The 19,803-nt window shown below is 41.4% G+C and overlaps 1 protein-coding gene across 1 annotated transcript in view; it reads left to right on the forward strand.

Moving 5' to 3' along the window:
• Nucleotides 1-19,803, forward strand: part of LOC124794935 (leucine-rich repeat-containing protein 49) — a 149,922-nt gene that overhangs the window by 21,177 nt on the left and 108,942 nt on the right. The window contains exons 2-3 of the mRNA XM_047258650.1: nucleotides 12,494-12,643; nucleotides 16,916-17,125. Coding sequence (XP_047114606.1) covers nucleotides 12,494-12,643; nucleotides 16,916-17,125 — 360 coding nt within the window. The remainder of the gene's footprint in view (nucleotides 1-12,493; nucleotides 12,644-16,915; nucleotides 17,126-19,803) is intronic.

Below are 19,803 nucleotides of genomic sequence, written 5' to 3' on the forward strand. Positions count from 1 at the left end.
TAAAGAAATGCAAGGAATTTTTGCAGATATCAGAACAGTAAATGACACTGTATGAATCATAATATAAAATAACATTACACAGTATATGAATCTCATTACGGATCTGTCTATTTCATACTGAAAATTGTCAGATACATAAATACTACTATTCATATTACATTTTAGTGGATTATTCATAAAATATTGAATATAATTTTTTCCTAGCATGTTTCCTAGCTTTAAGAAAAATTTACTTCATTTTGGTAATAACAGTTGTTGTGACTCGCTGATCTTTCAAAGTGCCGCCACGCAGTTACGCATGTCCTCTACATGCGGTGCTGACTGCCAGCCATGCAGGAGCAGCGCCACCTAAGCGGCCAGCCAGCCAGCGGCTGCTAGACTTGGACTCAGTTACGATTTGACTGTTAAAGTGTACACATGTCTTACTCTGTTTACTTGTTCTGTGACTTTCAAGTATTGCGTCTTCCTTGAAATATATTTGTTCAACTTGAAGTTATAACACTTGGTGACGAGGTAGTGATTTTTCTTTTCCATCGTTGACCCACATGTTTCCATGGCTACTTTAGAGCAACTATTACAAGGTCTCATAGAACAGAAAATGCTTCTCACAAATATGATTCATGATTTCTTCACGGCATCAAATGCAGGGCATCTCTCGTCGTCGTCTCTACCTACTTTTCCTCCTTACCATGAGACAACGGAAGACTGGTCTGATTACGAAAAACGTCTTCAACAGCACTTCTTGGCATTTCATGTCGCGGATGTAAGTCTCTGTTCCTTGCATGGATTTCACCTCAAACATTTCGATTGTTGTCGCAATTGGCTCCTTTGGAAGATCCTGCGTCTTTGTCCTTTGCTGAAATGTGCTCACTTCTGTCTGTCTATTTTCAAAAGCAAACACATGTGGTAGCCTCTCGTGTTGCCTTTTATTGCTGTCAAAAACAACTGAATCAATCCTATTGCACTTGGGCTGCTGAACTTCACGGCCTCAGTAGAAAGTGTCAATTTGTTACTGAAGTTGACAAAGAATCCTACGCCGATTCCATGGTACGGGATGCTATTATCCAATCGGCACCCGACGAAGAAGTTAGGCAACGTGCCCTTCAGTTGGCAAATCCAACTCTAGATGAAGCCTATCCATCGCTCAGTTTTTTTTAAATTTCTCGCGCCACTGGATCACAGATAGAGGCATGGGGCGACGTCGAGGAAATACAACCTCTGTGCGATGTTGACAAAGCATGTGGTGTGTACCCGCCAGCCAACATGGCCGCAGTACACTCCCAAGCACAGCCTGGGCCTAACCGTAAACAAACCTCTAAGAAACTGCAGCAAAACCCACGGCAACTTCCTTCATGTCCGTGGTGTTTTACAAAACATTCACGAGAAGATTGTCCACAATGTTGGGCTGTGTGTCACAAATGCAAAAAAAAAAAAAAGGGTCATGTGTCATCCATTTGCAAATCTGACTGCATACATGATGTTCATGAACATGACACTGATTTTGGTTATGTGTTGTCTGTCAATTGTACTTCTTCCCTTTCAGGGAAGTTATTCCTCACTGTCCAAATGCTTGGTCAAGATGTTCACATGCAGGTGTATACTGGTTCTGCTGACACTATCATCAATTCTCAGACATACCTTCAGTTGGGTTCTCCAATCCTGTCACCTGTCACTAGGCAATTACGGACTTACAATAAACAGAAGATTTCTCTCTTGGGACAATTTGATGCTGAGGTATCTTACAAATCTGTTGTTCGCACTGTTCCCATATTTGTGGTCGACCATAGTAACGTGGAGAATCCTTTTGGTTTCGATGCCTTTCGTGTTTTTGGGTTCTCCATAGATGACTCTGTCAATATCGTCTCTGATGCTATTCCTTATGCTCAATTGGATTCCTTGTTGACGACATTTTTGTTCCTTTTTTTCTCCTGGGTTAAGCCGTGCAAACGACTTTGAAGCTCATATCGTGCTCAAACCCACTGCTCGGCCTAAGTTTTTTCAGGCTCGGCCCATTCCTGTGGCCCATCGTGATCAGGTCAAACGGGAGCTGGATTGTTTCACCGCTTCAGGGGTCTTGCTTCCTGTCACTTCCAGTGAGTGGTCCTCTCCTGTCATTGTTGTTGCTAAGCCAAATGGTGATATTCATCTCTGTGGTGATTTCAAAGCCACTGTAAATGCTCAATGCCTTATCGACACTTACCGTATGCCTCGACCTGAAGAATTGTTCACTAAACTTGCCGGAGGCCAGTATTTTTCTAAACTTGACCTGTCAGAAGCTTATTATCAACTTCCTCTCGACGCTGCTTCCTGGCAGTTTCTGGTCCTTAACACGCCTTTTGGCCTCTACCAATACCAATGATTGCCATTCAGGGTTTGCAGCACCCCTGCTCTCTTTCAGCGATTCTTGGAACAGTTATTGCTCACTGCCTCTGGGTGTATAAATTACCAGGACGGCATTGTTGTCACTGGCTCCACCACTGACAAACATCTTCAAAATCTCTGCACACTTTTCCATGTCTTACAGACTGCCAGTCTTAAGTGTAATCTTCAGAAATCAAAATTTTTTCAGGCATCTATCACGTACTTGGGGTTTCGACTCTCTCGGGATGGTATTCGTCCACTTCAGCAAACTGTCACTGCGATCAATGCCCTTCCTCACCCTACATCTGTTAAGGAACTGCAGGTCTTCTTGGGGAAAATAGCATACTATCGCAAGTTTTTACCGTCTGCTGCTTTTGTGGCTTAGCCGTTGCATCGCCTGTTGCACAAAAATGTGCCTTTTCACTGGTCCGCGTCATGCGGTGCGGCTTTCCAGAAATTGAAGACTATGCTGAAACAGGCCCCATGCCTGGCTACTAATCGACCTGACCAACATCTTGTTCTTGCCATGGATGCCTCTCAATACGGGGTCGGTGCAGTCCTTGTACACCATTTTTCTGACGGTTCTGAACAACCCATTGCTTATGCCTCCAAAACGCTCACGGATGCCCAACAAAACTATTCTCAAATTGAAAAAGAAGCTTTGGCCATTATTTATGCTCTTCATAAGTTTGGTGTTTTTCTATATGGATCCAAATTTCATGTTGTTATGGTTCACAAACCACTTGTTTCCTTGTCTCATCCATCAGCGTCACTTCCCGACAAGGCTCCACACCGCCTCCAGCGTTGGCCTCTTTACTTGTCTCGTTTCTATTATGATTTTCATTTCCGGCCGACGGCTCAACATGCGAATGCTGATGCACTGTCTCGCCATCCCATAGGTCCTGATCTGGCATTCAATAGGGACGAACTTTTGTGTTTCCACCTGCATGTTGCCGAGCAGTGGGTTGTGGACGGTTTCCCCATCACCGGGGGACCGGCTGGCAGCTGCTACAGGTTCTCAACCTACCCTCTCCCGGGTTTTACGCTGTATTCAGAAGGGTTGGCCAGATCATCCGTCTGCTAAGACTTCTGATCCGTTGCGGAACTACGCTTTGCATTACCGCCTCATGGCTAGGGATGGTGTTATCCTCCTTTCTACCGAAAATACTTTGCCGTGTGTTGTGGTACCTGCGTCTTTGCGTGCTTCGGTCTTGCGCCTCCTCCACCAAGGGCACTGGGGTATCTCTCACACAAAATCTCTGGCATGCTGTCATGTGTACTGGCCCGGCATCGACTCTGAAATCACATACTTGGTCGCTGCCTGCGGCCCTTGTGTGTCACAGGCCGCCGCCCCGAAGTCATCTTTGTCACTGTGGCCTTTGCCTGAGAAGCCCTGGGAGCATATTCACCCCGACTTCACGGGACCTTTTTTAGGTACTTATTGGCTTCTCATTACTGACGCCTACTCTAACTTTCCTTTCATTGTCCGTTGCACGTCGCCTACCACCGCGGCAACCACCAATGCTCTAGCTCACATTTTCTCTTTGGTAGGTCTTCCCTCTACTCTTGTTACTGATAATGGTCCACAATTTGCCTCTTCCAATTTTGCGGATTTTTGTGCCCATCATGACGTCTGTCCATCTGCAGTCAAACAGTGGGGCTGAACGACTGGTCCACACATTTAAGGCTCAGATGAGGAAACTCCTGACTTCTTCTGCTGCTGATGATGCACTTCTCCAATTTCTGGCTTCTTACCATTTCACCCCCATGGGCGACCACAGCCCAGCTGAGCTCTTACATGGCCGACAGCCCCGCACGCTACTTCATCTTCTGCGGCCTCCCACCTGACAGCCGCAGGTGCCTTCGCTTGGCCAGTTCACCACCGACGACCTTGTATGGGTACGGGGATATGGCAGGCAGCCAAACTGGAGTCCTGGCTGCATCTTACGACACCTTGGCCAATGCCTGTATGAAATCCAGACGGACACAGGTGTTGCAGTTCATCATTTGGACCAGCTTCAGCCTCATGCGCCGGCAATGCCTGTTCCGGATGCCGCTACACCACCTTCGGCTCTAACTGATGCTCGGGATACTGGAATCTCTCATTACTCACAACGCAGTCCTCTCACCATCATATCGGTGCCAGCACAAGAACTGATGCCACCAGGAGACGTGCCCATGCAGGAACCAGATCACCATCATCTATCGGAGCAACTCTACTCACTTCCTCCTCCTATGGACATGGACACATCACCCATGTCTCCTGTTATAACAACCGGACTTGCCCAGCAGACAATGGTTGGAACTGTATTTTAATGATTTTAAGAAAATAGTATGGTTTCAAACATTCTTACCAATTACAGTGTGTACTTGAGGCATAAGAATACATTCGACAGGTTTATTTAATTCTATCAGTTTTGGAAGTATGTATTACTTCTATTGCCCATACTTGGCTGTGCTTAGAATTGCTGTAATGTAAGAGAGAATCTGCTGGTAACAAATTCAGACAGGCACTAGCTGTTATATTTTAGGGTGAAAGAGATGACATGTAAGTGTAACACCGCAATTCCAGGGAAAAATTTCAACCCAAGTTAGTGCACATGTGCTTTACTACATACAAAAATAAAAATGTAGGGGTATGGCATATGTACATAGATACTCCATAAGCCACCCTACAGTGTATGGTGAAGGGTATCTTGTACCTCTACTAGTCATTACCTCCCCTGTTCCACTCACAAATAGAGTGAGGGGAAAATGATTCAGTATGAGGCCTAATTTCTTGTATCTTATCTTCTAGGTCATTACACACAACATATGTTGGTGGCAGTAGAGTTGTTCAGCAGTCAGCTTCAAATGTTGGTTCTCTAAATTTTCTCTTTAATGTTCCTTGAAAAGAACATCACCTTCCTTCCAGGGATTCCCCATTAGAGTTCCTGAAGCATCTCCATAACACTTACATGTTGTTTGAACCTACTGGTAACAAATCTAACAGCCTGCCTCTGAATTGCTTTGATGTCTTCCTTTAATCCGACCTGGTGCAGCTCCCAGACTCGAGCAGTGCTCAAGAACAGGTCACACCAACATCCTATATGTGGTCTCCTTTACATGTGAACCACATTTTCCTAAAATTCTCCCAATAAACTGCAGTTGACCATTCACCTTCCCTACCACAGTTCTCACATGCTCTTTCCATCTCGTATTGCTTTGCAATCTTACTCCCAGGTATTTAAATGGCTTCACTGTGTCATGCAGGACATTACTAATACTGTATCTGAACATTACAGGTTTGTTCTTCCTAACCATCTGCATTAACTTATATTTCTCCACATTTAGAGCTAGCTGGCATTCGTCAAACCAATTAGAAATTTTGTCTAAGTCATCTTGCTTCTTCCTACAATCACTCAACTTCGACACCTTATCCTACACTACAACATCATCAGCAAAATACTGCAGATTACTGCCCACCCTGTCCACCAAATTATTTATGTTTATAGAGAGCAACAGCTGTTATATCATACTTCCTTGGGCCACTCCTGACGATACCCCTGTCTCTGATGAACACTCACTGTCGAAGACAATATATTGTATTCTATTACTTAAAAGTCTTTGAGACACTCATATATCTGTGAACTTATCCCATATGCCCATACCTCCAGTAACAGCCTGCTGTGGGGCACCATGTAAAATACTTTTCAGAAATCTAGAAATATGGAATCAGCCTGTTGCCCTTCATCCCTAGTTTGCAGTACTTCTGAGAAAAGGGCAAGGTGAGTTTCGCACAAGCAAAGCTTTCTAAAACCATGCTGATTCATGGACATAAGGTTCTCTGTCTCAAGAACGTTTATTTTATTTGAACTGAGACTACTTTCAAGAGTTCTGCAGCAAACTGAAGTTAAGGATATTGGTCTGTAATTTTGTGGGTCCGTTCTTTTATCCTTCTTATATACAGGAGTCATCTGCACTTTTTTCCAGTTGCTTGGAACTTTGTGCTGGGTGAGAGATTCATGATAGAAGCAAGATGGTTAAGGGATCAGGGCCATGTAGTACTCTTTATAGAATTGGGGGTTTCATCCAGACCTGGTGACTTATTTGTTTTCAAATTGTTCAGTTGTTTCTGTATTTCAGAGATGCTTATTACTGTGTTGTCTGTACAAGAGTCTGTCCGATGGTCAAATGATGATATTTTTTTATGATTCTCTTGTGTGAACAATTTCTTGAATGTGAAATTTAAAACTTCAGCTTTCATTTTACTGTCTTCAACTGCCACACCAGACTGGTCAACAAGGGACTGGATGGAAGCCTTAGGCCCATTTAGTGATTTTACATATGACCAGAATTTTCTTGGGTTCTCTGCCAGACTGTTGAAGTTGCCCTCCAAGAATAGCAGTTATGTTGATGTAAGGAGGAAGAACAGCCCATTTCACACTTAAAATCCTACCAGCCACATAAGCAAACAAATGAGAAGTTTGGAACCAAATATCATCACCATTGCCCTGATGTCGGCTAATACTATAAAATGTTACATTATGAAATAGTGTGCATGTGGTGTTGCATTATGAAATATGTTTGTGTGGTATTCAGTACTGAGAAATAAATAATCAGTCTAGCACTAGCCTTTTGTATTATGAAATAACTTCTTTACAAAACAGCATCGCCCACCAATGATAAACAAAATGGTGCTACACTTTCTAAACAGACAAGTATTGTGTTTGGAGGATGGCGACTCCAGTCTCCATGTGACCATCTTGATTTAAGTTTTTGCTGATTTACTTCAGGCTGGTTCCTGCAAGAAGGCTGTGGCTGATTACTTGTTCTACCCTTGTGAAGTTGACCTGTAAGTATTTATATAAATGCATGTATCTATGAACTACAAATTATGGACAGCTCTAGGAATAGTGTGGACTCAAACTGACTTCCTTGATCAGTCATAATGTGTAGGTAGCATCCAAAATGTATGCGTATCAGCTAGTTGCCTTTGTCCATCTTGTACGCCTGTCTATGGCCACAAATAAATACCTGTAATCCTCTGACTGTGGAAGAGTTCCAACCAGGTCCACATGAATATGTGTGAATCTAGCAGAGGTACTTTGAAAATTTCCAATATCAGCATGTACATGTTGGCCCACTTTACTTTGCTGATAAGGAATGCAGGAATGTACCCGAAGGTGTGTATCTCTTTTCATAGCAGGCCACAGAAATGTGATTTTGGAATTGGCTCCTGGGTGCGAAAGGCTGTGGACACTGCCAAATGCCATCTTTCGGAACTTCTCTGAAATGAATGGTGTTGGCTTGCCTTGAGAAACATCGCACAACAGCTTCAGCTTAGAGTTAAGATGCCGGAATTTGTTTGAACTTCAGACATGTAGACAGGTCCTTTAACAGTTGCCGTAGTTCTGAATCCATGATCTGTTCCACTGCAAGCATATCATAGTCTGTAATCTCTGAAAGCTCACAGATATACGGAAAATAGTCACATTCTAAATTCTGTGCATCTCCTGTATGGCGTATGTCTGTCACTGACCTTAGCTTCTATTTGCAGGTGGAAGTATCTAATGACTTCGTAGATCACCAACAATTCCCTGTCATATACATTCCACTTCTGTTATGATACCTGTAACTTCTTGGAGGAAAACTGCAGTGGCTGCCATAGCCTTTCTGCAAGCTCATGAAATGCTGCCCCAATTGCCAAATGACTCGTGTCTACAACAATAGCTAACTGTGCATAGTGAACTGGATGTACAAGCAACACTGTAGATCACGAAATGCTTTGTCCATTTCGTGTATCCACCTAATCAGTCACTGACCCTTGGCATCATGTCCCCTAAGTGCATTGGTGACTGGTAGACATTGCTGGTAGATGTTGTCAATAAAAATGTATTAACCTCATATATCATCTCAGCTCTTGGTAGTTTGCCGGCTTCAGCAGAGACTGTATCGTATGATCAGATTAGAGTGCGCACGGAGGCTTTCAGACAGTCGTTCTTCCTGCAAACCATATGCGACTGGAACAGGAAAGGGAGGTAATGACAGTGGCACGTAAAGTGCCCTCCGCCACACACAGTTGGGTGGCTTGCGGAGTATAAATGTAGATGTAGATGTAGATCTTCTCTGTCAGAGGCAATATACCTTCTGATGCCAGTATGTCGAAGGAAAGTAACTTAGTTCTTGTGCATGAGGCATTTACTTTCATTTAATTCCACTCCATGGTCAAAGAGTTGTTTGCAAACTTGAAACAGATGCTGTTCATACATTTGAAAATCTGGCAAGAACAGCAAAATGTCATGAAGATAAGCAAAACAAAATGCTAATCCTGTTATCCCCTCCTCAATAAAATGCTGCCAAGCCTGTGCTGCACATTCTTAACTTTGAAAGGCATAAATAAAGACTAGAATATACCAAATGGAACAATCACTGCTGTCTTTGGAACATCACTTGGAGCTGCTGGTATATGATTGTATGCTTTCTTGCAGTTAAGAATGCTAAAAATTTTCATACTTGCCAGAGAACATGTGAAGTCCTGTGTGTAAGGTACTGGTATCTATTTGGGATGATCCTTGAGCTTACTACCTGGTAACCCCCACACACCTTCCATGATCCATCATTCTTGTGTACTAAGTGTAGGAGTGAAGACCGCAGACTGTCTGACCGGCGAATTGATCCCAACTGTAACGTTTCTTCTAATATCACCTTTGTTTCTCTGTCAGCCTTTCTAATGTAATTCTCCATGCTCATTTTGAGACTGACTGTCATGGCATGATAGGAATATAGTGCACCATACTATGTTTAATTCCTTTGCAATGGAACTGTTTAGCCGACTTGTCTATTGTTCCTATTGCCTGGTTGTCTAAAAGTTTCTGATTTTCCTCTTCATTACATAGCTCCTCAGATACGGAGTTACCAATCACCTGAAGCTTCTCACAGGTTGTATGCCCTTTAATGTCTAATATTGTACTGTTGTCTGTCAGATTTAAAAAATATTCTCATTGTAAATTAACTGCCAATGTGAAATGTGCTAGAAAATCAGTGTCCAGTATAGGTTCTGATGCACCAGCTGCCACAAAAGACCATATAAACTGTTTGAATAAAAATCCAGATTAATCTACATCTACATCCATACTCCACAAGCCACCTGATGGTGTGTGGCGGAGGGTACTTCGAGTACCTCTATTGGTTCTCCCTTCTATTCCAGTCTCATATTGTTCGTGGAAATAAAGATTGTAGTATTCCTCTGTGTGGGCTCTAATCTCTCTGACTTTATCCTCATGGTCTCTTCTCAAGATATACATAGGAGGGAGCAATATACCACTTGACTCCTTGGTAAAGGTATGTTCTCTAAACTTCAACAAAAGCCTGTACTGAGCTACTGAGTGTCTCTCCTGCAGAGTCTTCCACTGGAGTTTATCTGTCATCTCCGTAACGCTTTCACGCGTACTAAATGATCCTGTAACGAAGTACACTGCTCTCCTTTGGATCTTCTCTATCTCTTCTATCAACCCTATCTGGTACGAATCCCACACTTTATTCCTATATGCGCTAATCATAGATTTATTCACTGCTTTCAAATGTGGCTGTACATGTTGTTGGTTGCACAGTGCATGGTTGAAAGGAAGCGTGCTGATGTCTGAGCCAGTATCCATCAAAACCCTTGTGCTTGTATGTCTGTCTAATATGTACTTCGTGTTCAAAGGCGCAGGAGATGTAGGTAGTGATAGTTGGTGTTGCTGAATGAAAACACTGCATTGTTACCATACATACCTCAAGTCTTTGAGTAGGAGCATAGTGATATGCATCTTGCAGCATCTCTCCCAAAATGTTTATGGTACCAACACACTTTACATGCATCCTCTGCTGGCTTTGTGTTCCACATCTAGCCTGATTTCTTGTCTGATTAATGTTAACTTGTCATTGCTGTTGCATGCACAGCTCTGTTGTCAGGTCCTCTATTGTAGCTTTTAAATCTCTAATCTCATTTGAAATGTTTGTTGTGACATAGTCTATAGTTGTGGCCCCAGTTCTGCATTGCTGACCTTGGCAGTTGTCGTACGTGAAACCCGTTGATGTCATTGGGACTGTTGCAGTTTGCTCGCGGGTCTCGCAGATTCTGTCTGCAGCAAATCATAGTTTGTCAGCTGGTCTCTTCTTGTATGTGGCTATCGCAGTCCTTACTTAAGCTGGAAGCTGTTGTTGTCATACATGTAACAGCAACCCATCAGAGACTTTCAAACTATCTAACAGACAGTACTATGTCCCCACTTCTCTTGATAGAGTACCTCCTTGAGTCTGATGCCAATTGACTTCATGCACCCACAAAATTAGTATTACTTTCTGTCTACCATATGCTCCATCTGTAAATGGCTTTACTACAATGGTTGATGCCAAGGTGAATTTCCATTCTTGTTGACTACTTCCTGTTGTTGAAATATATTTTCCATTTATGTAAACCATGTAAGTTGCTGGAAAGTAATGAATGTAGGTGCTCATAATTGCAACCATTCAGTGGCTGAATTGCTAAAACCAGCACAGAGATTTGTTGCTGTTTTTTATTGTGGTCATGCTGTACTATCTTCATTTCTGACAGTGTTGTCTACTGGGCTGTGCTAGCATTGTTGAACCAACATCATTTCTTTTGTCCTGCATATGATTAAAGTTTGTATCTTCCAAAAGATGTTGCTGCAAGGTTTCTATTTCATTATGAAGCCTGTGAATTCTTCCGTTGTCTGATAGTATTGACTGTTGATATCATTCATTGTTCTTAAGTTTGCCATAGACTTTCACTGATCAACAAAAAGACTGAAAATCCGTAGTTGGAGGTCATCAGTTATGTAAGCTAGGACCTACACCACATAAATGGATTATGCATAGTGTATAGTGAATGAACAAAACTCTGTGTTAGTTCAAATCTTGCCAAATTACGTAATGACAAGAAGAATCAACAAATGCTAAGAAATTATTTTACATTGTGGCAATGACAAAAAATAACATCCACCAAAAAACACCTCACACACTCTTGGCATCACGTAGCACAAATCGACAGAGAAAATATCACTGCCACACATTTTTCCACAATGCTGAAAGAGGCCCTTTCTTGTAGCTAAATATGAAAATGTATGCAAAATAAACAATCACCTACTTACCACATTACCAACTATAGACACTTAATATAAGACTATCAGTGCTGTTGTAGATCCCAATGATGTCATCAGTTCCTTAGCAGAAATCTTAAACCTGTTTGATCCAACTCAGCTGTAAAAAGGGTACTCAATTATTTTACTATGAAGCCTGGACTGCCAAAACTCTTTGCAACAGCACAAGACTGTTTGCAAAGAAGATGCTGACCAATAGTTGAAGCAACAATCTTAACAGGATAGTGAGGGGATGAATCAGCATTTATTCTACAGGCACCCATCATTTAAACAGATGTCCTCTTAAATGTCAAGTGATTGCAATTTCCTGTAAAACTTGTATTCTCATTCATGATAAATAAATCACAGTGGCAGTCTATTAACTAGTGTGGAATGGATTTGTGATCACCATGTTTCTGTCATGAGTAACTTTACTAAAGAATAGATTTACTAGATTTACTCAAGAATTTATTTGTTGCTGCACCTGGAGGGGAATAAATAAATTTGTGATTTTTTTTTTTGTGTGTGTGTGTGTGTGTGTGTGTGTGTGTGTGTGTGTGTGTGTGTGTGTGTGGTTTTCTCAGCATAATACTTGAACCCTCTCCCCCCAAACAGTTTCAACCAAACTTAGTTCTGTTAAATATGAGTATTCATAAATTGAAAACTATGAAAATGTTTGTAAATTACACCTATAAGTGGATTTGAATATTAAAACACAAAATAAAAATTAAAAATGTAGTAGAAGCCATTACACAAAATTCACTGATGTAATATGGAAAAAACCAGGCACATCTCACTGATTACTTGACAAAAAATTAGTCAAGCACCTGCAAGATAATGTTATAAACATATGACGTAACATATTTTCTTATAAGATCATATAGTGGTGCACCATTGTATTTAAGTATAATTTAATTCAACAGAAGTACCAGTTTTGAATAAGTGCAAACAAAATGCTATACGGTATTTATTCCTAATAAACCTGTAAATAATGTAATATAAATATTTAGGACCAAAGATGGACTACATCTGTCATCAGATGATGGTGTCTCTGTGTACTGTGATGCTGTTTTGTTACAAAACACAACAGATGGGAAGATTCAAGCATCCAGAAGTCAGGCAGATAAAGAAAGAAATCCAGATAGAATTAGTCTTGACAGGTAAGTTACAGCTGACTTTTGTCAGACGGTACTGATGAATACAATGTTACCTTAGTGCAGAGATCTTCCAAAACACCTACTTCAGCTTTTTTGTTGCTTTATTCAGATCTAAACATTTATGAAAGATTGCCCATTACATTTCTACATTTTGAATCTGATAAATTTTATCAACTAAACCTGTGACACCTCAAACATTGGAAACTCCAGGTAGGCCTATCAACGATGTAGGAAAAGACCACTTGCTATTTACCATCAAGAAGACTTATCAAGTTGCAGGCAGGCACAATTAAAAGACACTCACATAAATTTTTCAGCCACAGCCTTTGTCAGTAAAACACACACACACACGCGCACAGACACACACGCGCGAGTGCGACTGCCAACTCTAGCATCTTGGGACGGAATGCGTCACATGGGATGCAAGCACTAATCTGGAGGAGGTGGGGAAGCGGAAGGGGGAGGAATAGTAGTGTATGGGTGGGGAGAGAGACGAATGCCATGTGGTGGAGGGTGCAGGCACTAGATGACCAGCAGGTGCTGCATCAGTAGGTTGTGGGGAAGGCAGGCGGGGAAAAAGGGTGAGGAGTGGGGAAAGATGGGCAGATGCATTGGCAGAGGGCTGCAAATAAACAGGATGGGAGATGAGAATGGGGAGGAGATGATAGGATAGAGGGGCTGGAAACTGTTGGGTGGAGGGTATGGGGACAGTTATGTCACTGTAGGTTGAGACCGTCATAATTACAGGAGCAGAGAATGTGTTGCAAGGATATCTCCCATCTGTGCAATACAGAAAAGCTGGTGGTGGAGGCAAGGACCCACATGGCTCAGGTAGTGAAGCAGCCATTGAAATCAAGTGTGTTATCTTCAGCTGCATGTTGTGCCACAGGGTGGTCTACTATGCTCTTGGCCACAGTTTGGCTGTGGCCTATCGTCCTGGTAAACAGTTGGTTGGTAATCATACCAATGTGAAAAGCTGTGCAATGATTGCAGGAGAACTGGTAAATGACATGGCTGCTTTCACGGGTGGCCCGGTCCCTGATGGTGTTGAATAAACCTGTGACAGGGCTGGAATAGGAAGTAGACCACCCTGTGGCACGACATGCATCTGAGGATAACACACTTGATTTCAATTGCTGCTTCACTACCTGAGCCATCTGGATCCTCCCCTACACCACCAGCTATTCTGAATTGCGCAGATGGGAGCTATCCTTACAACACATTCTCTGCTCCTGTAATTATGCTAGCCTCAACCTACAGTAACATACTATCCCCACACCCTCAACCCTATAGTTTCCACCCCCCTCTATCGTACCATCTCCTCCTCATTTTCATGTCCCACACTGTTTATTTGCAGCCCTCTGCCAATGCATCCACCCATCTTTCTGAGCTCCTCTCCTTTTTTTCACCATTTTTCCCAACATCCCTGCCCTTCAAACCTCCTGACGATGTGCCTGTTGGCAGCTTAGTCCCTGCACACTCCACCAGACACCATTCGTCTCTCTCCTCACCTGTACAGTACTATTCCTTCCCCTCCCCCTCCCCCTCCCCCTCCAGAAGATTGCTGCTTGCATCCCACGTGATGTTGCATTCCGGCCTGAGATGCTGGAGTTAGCGGCCATGTCTTACATTACATTAAAGAAGTATGTCTATTTACTTCATAGTTTTGTTTTGACTAATTGAGTCAGTAGGTGTGCCAGTGGTGGTTGAGTTTGTTTAGTAGCAGATCCATAAACCAAAAATTGATATGTTTTTAACCCCTGACATGGTGTCAAGTGTGTAATAATCTTTCACAGAGTACTGTTTATGTAATAAGTGCTCAGTTGTACCTTGGTTTGTGTTCCATTTTAAACTGTAAGACACCTTGTAACTGAATGGCCTATCAAATATAGGAGAATATTATCTAATAAAACAATGGAAAATCCAGGATGGAATGTAACAATATTACGAAAAGGAAAAGTTGCTACTCACCATATAGCGGAGATGCTGAGTTGCAGATAGGCACAACAAAAAGACACACAACTAAAGTTTTTGGCCATTGGCCTTCATCAACAATAGACAACACACACACACACACACACACACACACACACACACACACACACACACACACACACACACACACACACACGTGCGCAAATGCAACTCGCACACACAACTGCACTCTCAGGCAACTGAAACCACACTGCAAGCAGCAGCATCAGTGCATGATGGGAGTGGCGACTGGGTGGGGGTAAGGAGGAGGCTGGGGCAAGGAGGGGAAGGGATAGTATGGTGGGAGGTGGCAGGCAGTGAAGTGCTGCAGGTTAGATGGCGGGGAGGGGAGAGCTGGGTGTGATGGTGGAATGACGGTTGTGTAGTGCTGGAATGGGAACAGGGAAGGGGCTGGATGGGTGAGTACAGTGACTAACGAAGGTTGAGGCCAGGAGGGTTACTGGAATGTGGGATGTATTCCAGGGAAAGTGCCCACATATACAATTCAGAAAAGCTGGTGTTGGTGGGAAGGATATGTATGGCACAGGCTGTGAAGCAGCCTTCCACCAACACCAGCTTTTCTGAAATGCGCAGGTGGAAACTTTCCCCTCAATGCATTCCTATGTTCCTATAAGCCTCCTGGCCTCAATCTTCATTAGTCACTGTCCTCACCCATCCAGCCCCTTCCCTGTTCCCATTCCATCACTACACAGCCGTCACTCCACATTCACACCCAGTCTCTTTCTTTCTCTCCTTTTCCGCTACTTCGCCCCCCCCCCCCCCCTCCCCACCTCTCAGCTGCCCACCATCTAACCTGCAGCACTTCACTGTCCACCACCAATATGTACAAATTAATAAAATTCAAAATTCATAAACTTAAATTGAACATTTAATTCCCAGTGTGGTTTCTGAAGCTACAAATGAATTGAGATGGCTATCTGTGAGTGCTTAACCACTGTTTCAAAAGCAGTTGATTAAATAAATAAAAAATCAATTTTTAGACTTAACCAAAGATTTGACACGAGAAACCATTTAACTCCTCTAGGCAAGCTTGAATACTTTAAGAATCAGTAATGGGACCTCTTCTTTTCCTGATTTATCTCGATGATCTAGATTTGCCTGTTGATTCACATAACATTATTTTGTTTGCTAATGGCACAACATTATTAGTAAAAATAGAAAAAATTAAGCAATGGAAAATCCAGGATGGAGTGTAACAATATTATAAAAAGGAAAGTTGCCACTCACTATATAGTGGAGATGCTGAGTCAAAGATAGGAGCAACAAAAAGACTGTCACAGTAACTGAAGTCACAGTAACTGAAGCCACACTGCATGAAAACAATAACAATCAGTTTCATAGCTGTCAAAATAACATCTTTCATTACCCTGATATCGCCATCAGCTGTCATCCCACAATAAATGAAGTGTCTTCTTATATGGATAGAAAATAACCTAGAATGGATCAGACATATTAAATACATCAATTACAATATGAATAGTCCCACAGGCTGTTATAAAAAGCTGTATAAAAGAATATTCCGTAATGACTGCTGCCTACATATATTTTAATGCACATCAAGAATATGGACTAATATTATGGGGAAATTTCCCAGAAGCACAGGCGATGTTTCTTAGAATCAAAAAGAGAGCCATTGTGGCTATTACAGGGAGTCAAACTATACAGTGTTGTAAACTATTATTTACAGCACTAGAAGTACTGCCATCAGAATGTATGTATATTATGGACAAACTAATGTATGATTAAAAACCTGATAACTGGCAATGATAGCAGTGTGAGAAAAACTGTGATGTACACAATCACAACACAAGATAAAAAGGAAACTTACATTCAGTACCAGCTAATAGAAGTTTGTTTGAAAACATAGATACTATATAGGAATAATGATTTTTCACAAGTTGCCAGGTGATTTAAAATGTATAAGAAGTACAAACGAATCTGATAAAACTATTAGAGAATATCAGCTGTTCTACTACTTCTGTTTGGTAAGTGAATAGGTGAACTTCAATATATGTGCAAATAAACATGATAACTAGAATTAAGCCAAGTCCAATATCATCTAGTATACTGTAATGCCTATGATTGAACAGGTATAATAAATAAATAAATATAAACTTCAGAAGGGTTGATATTAATGAAATTCTGCATAGGGAGATATATTTTATCCTAACTTCAGGAATTCAAGGTTGATGATGAAATTGCTTTATGGAATCTTGTTGGACTTATATGATATTTGTGTAAATTATGAGATAATCATCAAATTTTGTTTTCTTTTTACAGGAGAGGTTTGACAAAATTTCCCCAACTTTCTGAGGAGCCAAAACTTCGTTTACTTTCTCTACAGCATAATCTTATTTCAAGGGTAGACAGTTTAACAGACTCTGGTCTCTCTAAGCTTGTTTTTCTTGACATGTATGACAATCAACTAGAAAAGATTTCAGGACTCGAGAGCCTTGAGAATTTAAGAGTGCTCTTGATGGGAAAAAATAGGTGTGTATAAAACTGAATTATTCTGTTAATATAGATAGCTGCACTTTATTATGCAGTGGTCAAAATAGTTTTGGGATTAGGCCTCATCTTGGTACAACAATAAATTCTGACACAGTCTAGCACAACCTGAACTACAGCTATATTGTGCTAATACAGTAACAGGAAAAGACCATTCAAACAACAGCTATACTCTGCAAACCACTGTGAAGTGCATGGCAAAGCATACATCCAATTGTACCACTTATTAGGATTTCTTCCCATTCATGTATGGAATGCAGGAAGAAAGACTGTTTAAAGGCCTGTGTGCATTCTGTAATTAATTTAATCTTGTCCTCATGATCCCTGTGTGAATGATACATAAGTTATTGTTGTATATTCCTAGAATATCAATTAAAGCAGGTTTTTGAAACTTCATAAGTAGGCTTTCTTGGGATAGTTTATGTCTATCTCCAAGAGTTTGCCATTTCAGCTTCTTCTACATCTCTTGACACTCTCTGATGGATCAGACAAACCTGTGGTGCCCTTCCCTATATACATTCAGTATTCCCTATTAGTCCTGTTTGGTATGGATCTCACACACTTGAGCAGAATTCTAGAAGGGTCACATGAATGATTTGTAAGCAATCTCCCTTGTAGACTCATTGAATTTCCCCAGTATTTACCAATAAACCAAAGTCTGCCACCTGTTTTCCACCTGTTGTTGTTGTTGTTGTTGTTGTTGTTGTTGTGTTCTTCAGTCCTGAGACTGGTTTGATGCAGCTCTCCGTGCTACTCTACCCTGTGCAAGCTTCTTCATCTCCCAGTACTTACTGCAACCTACATCCTTCTGAATCTGCTTAGTGTGTCCATCTGTTGGTCTCCCTCTATGATTTTTACCCTCCATGCTAAATTTGTGATCCCTTGATGCCTCAGAACATGTCCTACCAACCGGTCCCTTCTTCTTGTCAACTTGTGCCACAAACTCCTCTTCTCCCCAATTCTATTCAATACCTCCTCATTAGTTATGTGATCTACCCATCTAATCTTCAGCATTCTTCTGTAACGCCACATTTCGAAAGCTTCTATTCTCTTCTTGTCCAAACTATTTATCGTCCATGTTTCACTTCTATACACAGCTACACTCCATACAAATACTTTCAGAAACAACTTCCTGATACTTAAATCTATACTTGATGTTAGCAAATTTCTCTTCTTCAGAAACACTTTCCTTGCCATTGCCAGTCTACATTTTATATCCTCTCTACTTCGACCATCATCAGTTATTTTGCTCCCAAAATAGCAAAACTCCTTTACTGCTTTAAATGTCTCATTTCCTAATCTAATTCCCTCAGCATCACCTCACTTAATTCGACTACACTCCATTATCCTTGTTTTGCATTTGTTAATGTTCATCTTATATTCTCCTTTCAAGACACTGTCCATTCCGTTCAACAGCTCTTCCAAGTCCTTTGCTGTCTCTCACAGAATTACAATGTCATCGACAAACCTCAAAGTTTTTATTTCTTCTCCATGGATTTTAATACCTACTCCGAATTTTTCTTTTGTTTCCTTTACTGCTTGCTCAATATACAGATTGAATAACATTGGGGAGAGGCTACAACCCTGTCTCACTCCCTTCTCAACCACTGCTTCCCTTTCATGGCCCTCGACTCTTATAACTGCCATCTGGTTTCTGTACAAATTATAAATAGCCTTTTGCTCCCTGTATTTTACCCCTGCCACCTTTAGAATTTGAAAGAGAGTATTCCAGTCAATATTGTCAAAAGCTTTCTCTAAGTCTACAAATGCTAGAAACATAGGTTTGCCTTTGCTTAATCTATTTTCTAAGATAAGTCATAAGGTCAGTATTGCTTCACATGTTCCATCATTTCTACGGAATCCAAACTGATCTTCCCCGAGGTCAGCTTCTACCAGTTTTTCCTTTCATCTGTAAACAATTTGCATTAGTATTTTGCAAATGTGACTTATTAAACTGATCGTTCGGTAATTTTCACATCTGTCAACACCTGCTTTCTTTGGGAGTGGAATTATTATATTCTTCTTTAAGTATGAGGGTATTTTGCCTGTCTCATACATCTTGCTCACCAGATGGTAGAGTTTTGTCAGGACTGGCTCTCCCAAGACTGTCAGTAGTTCTAATGAAATGCTATCTACTCCCGGGGCCTTTTTTCGACTCAGGTCTTTCTGTGCTCTGTCAAACTCTTCACGCAATATCATATCTACCATTTCATCTTCATCTACATCCTCTTCCATTTCCATAACATTGTCCTCAAGCACATCGTCCTTGTATAGACCCTCTACATACTCCTTCCACCTTTCTGCTTTCCCTTCTTTCCTTAGAACTGGGTTTCCATGTGAGCTCTTGATATTCATACAAATGGCTCTCTTTTCTCCAAAGGTCTCTTTAATTTTCCTGTAGGCAGCATCTACCTTATCCCTAGTAAGATAAGCCTCTACATTCTTACATTTGTCCTCTAGCCATCCCTGCTTAGCCATTTTGCACTTCCTGTCGATCTCATTTTTGAGACGTTTGTATTTCTTTTTGCCTGCTTCATTTACTGCATTTTTATATTTTCTCCTTTCATCATTTAAATTCAATATTTCTTCTGTTACCCAAGGATTTCTACTAGCCCTCATCTTTTTACCTACTTGATCCTCTTCTGCCTTCGCTACTTCAT

The sequence above is a fragment of the Schistocerca piceifrons genome, chromosome 4 (genome assembly GCF_021461385.2).
Source record: "Schistocerca piceifrons isolate TAMUIC-IGC-003096 chromosome 4, iqSchPice1.1, whole genome shotgun sequence".
NCBI lineage: Eukaryota > Metazoa > Arthropoda > Insecta > Orthoptera > Acrididae > Schistocerca > Schistocerca piceifrons.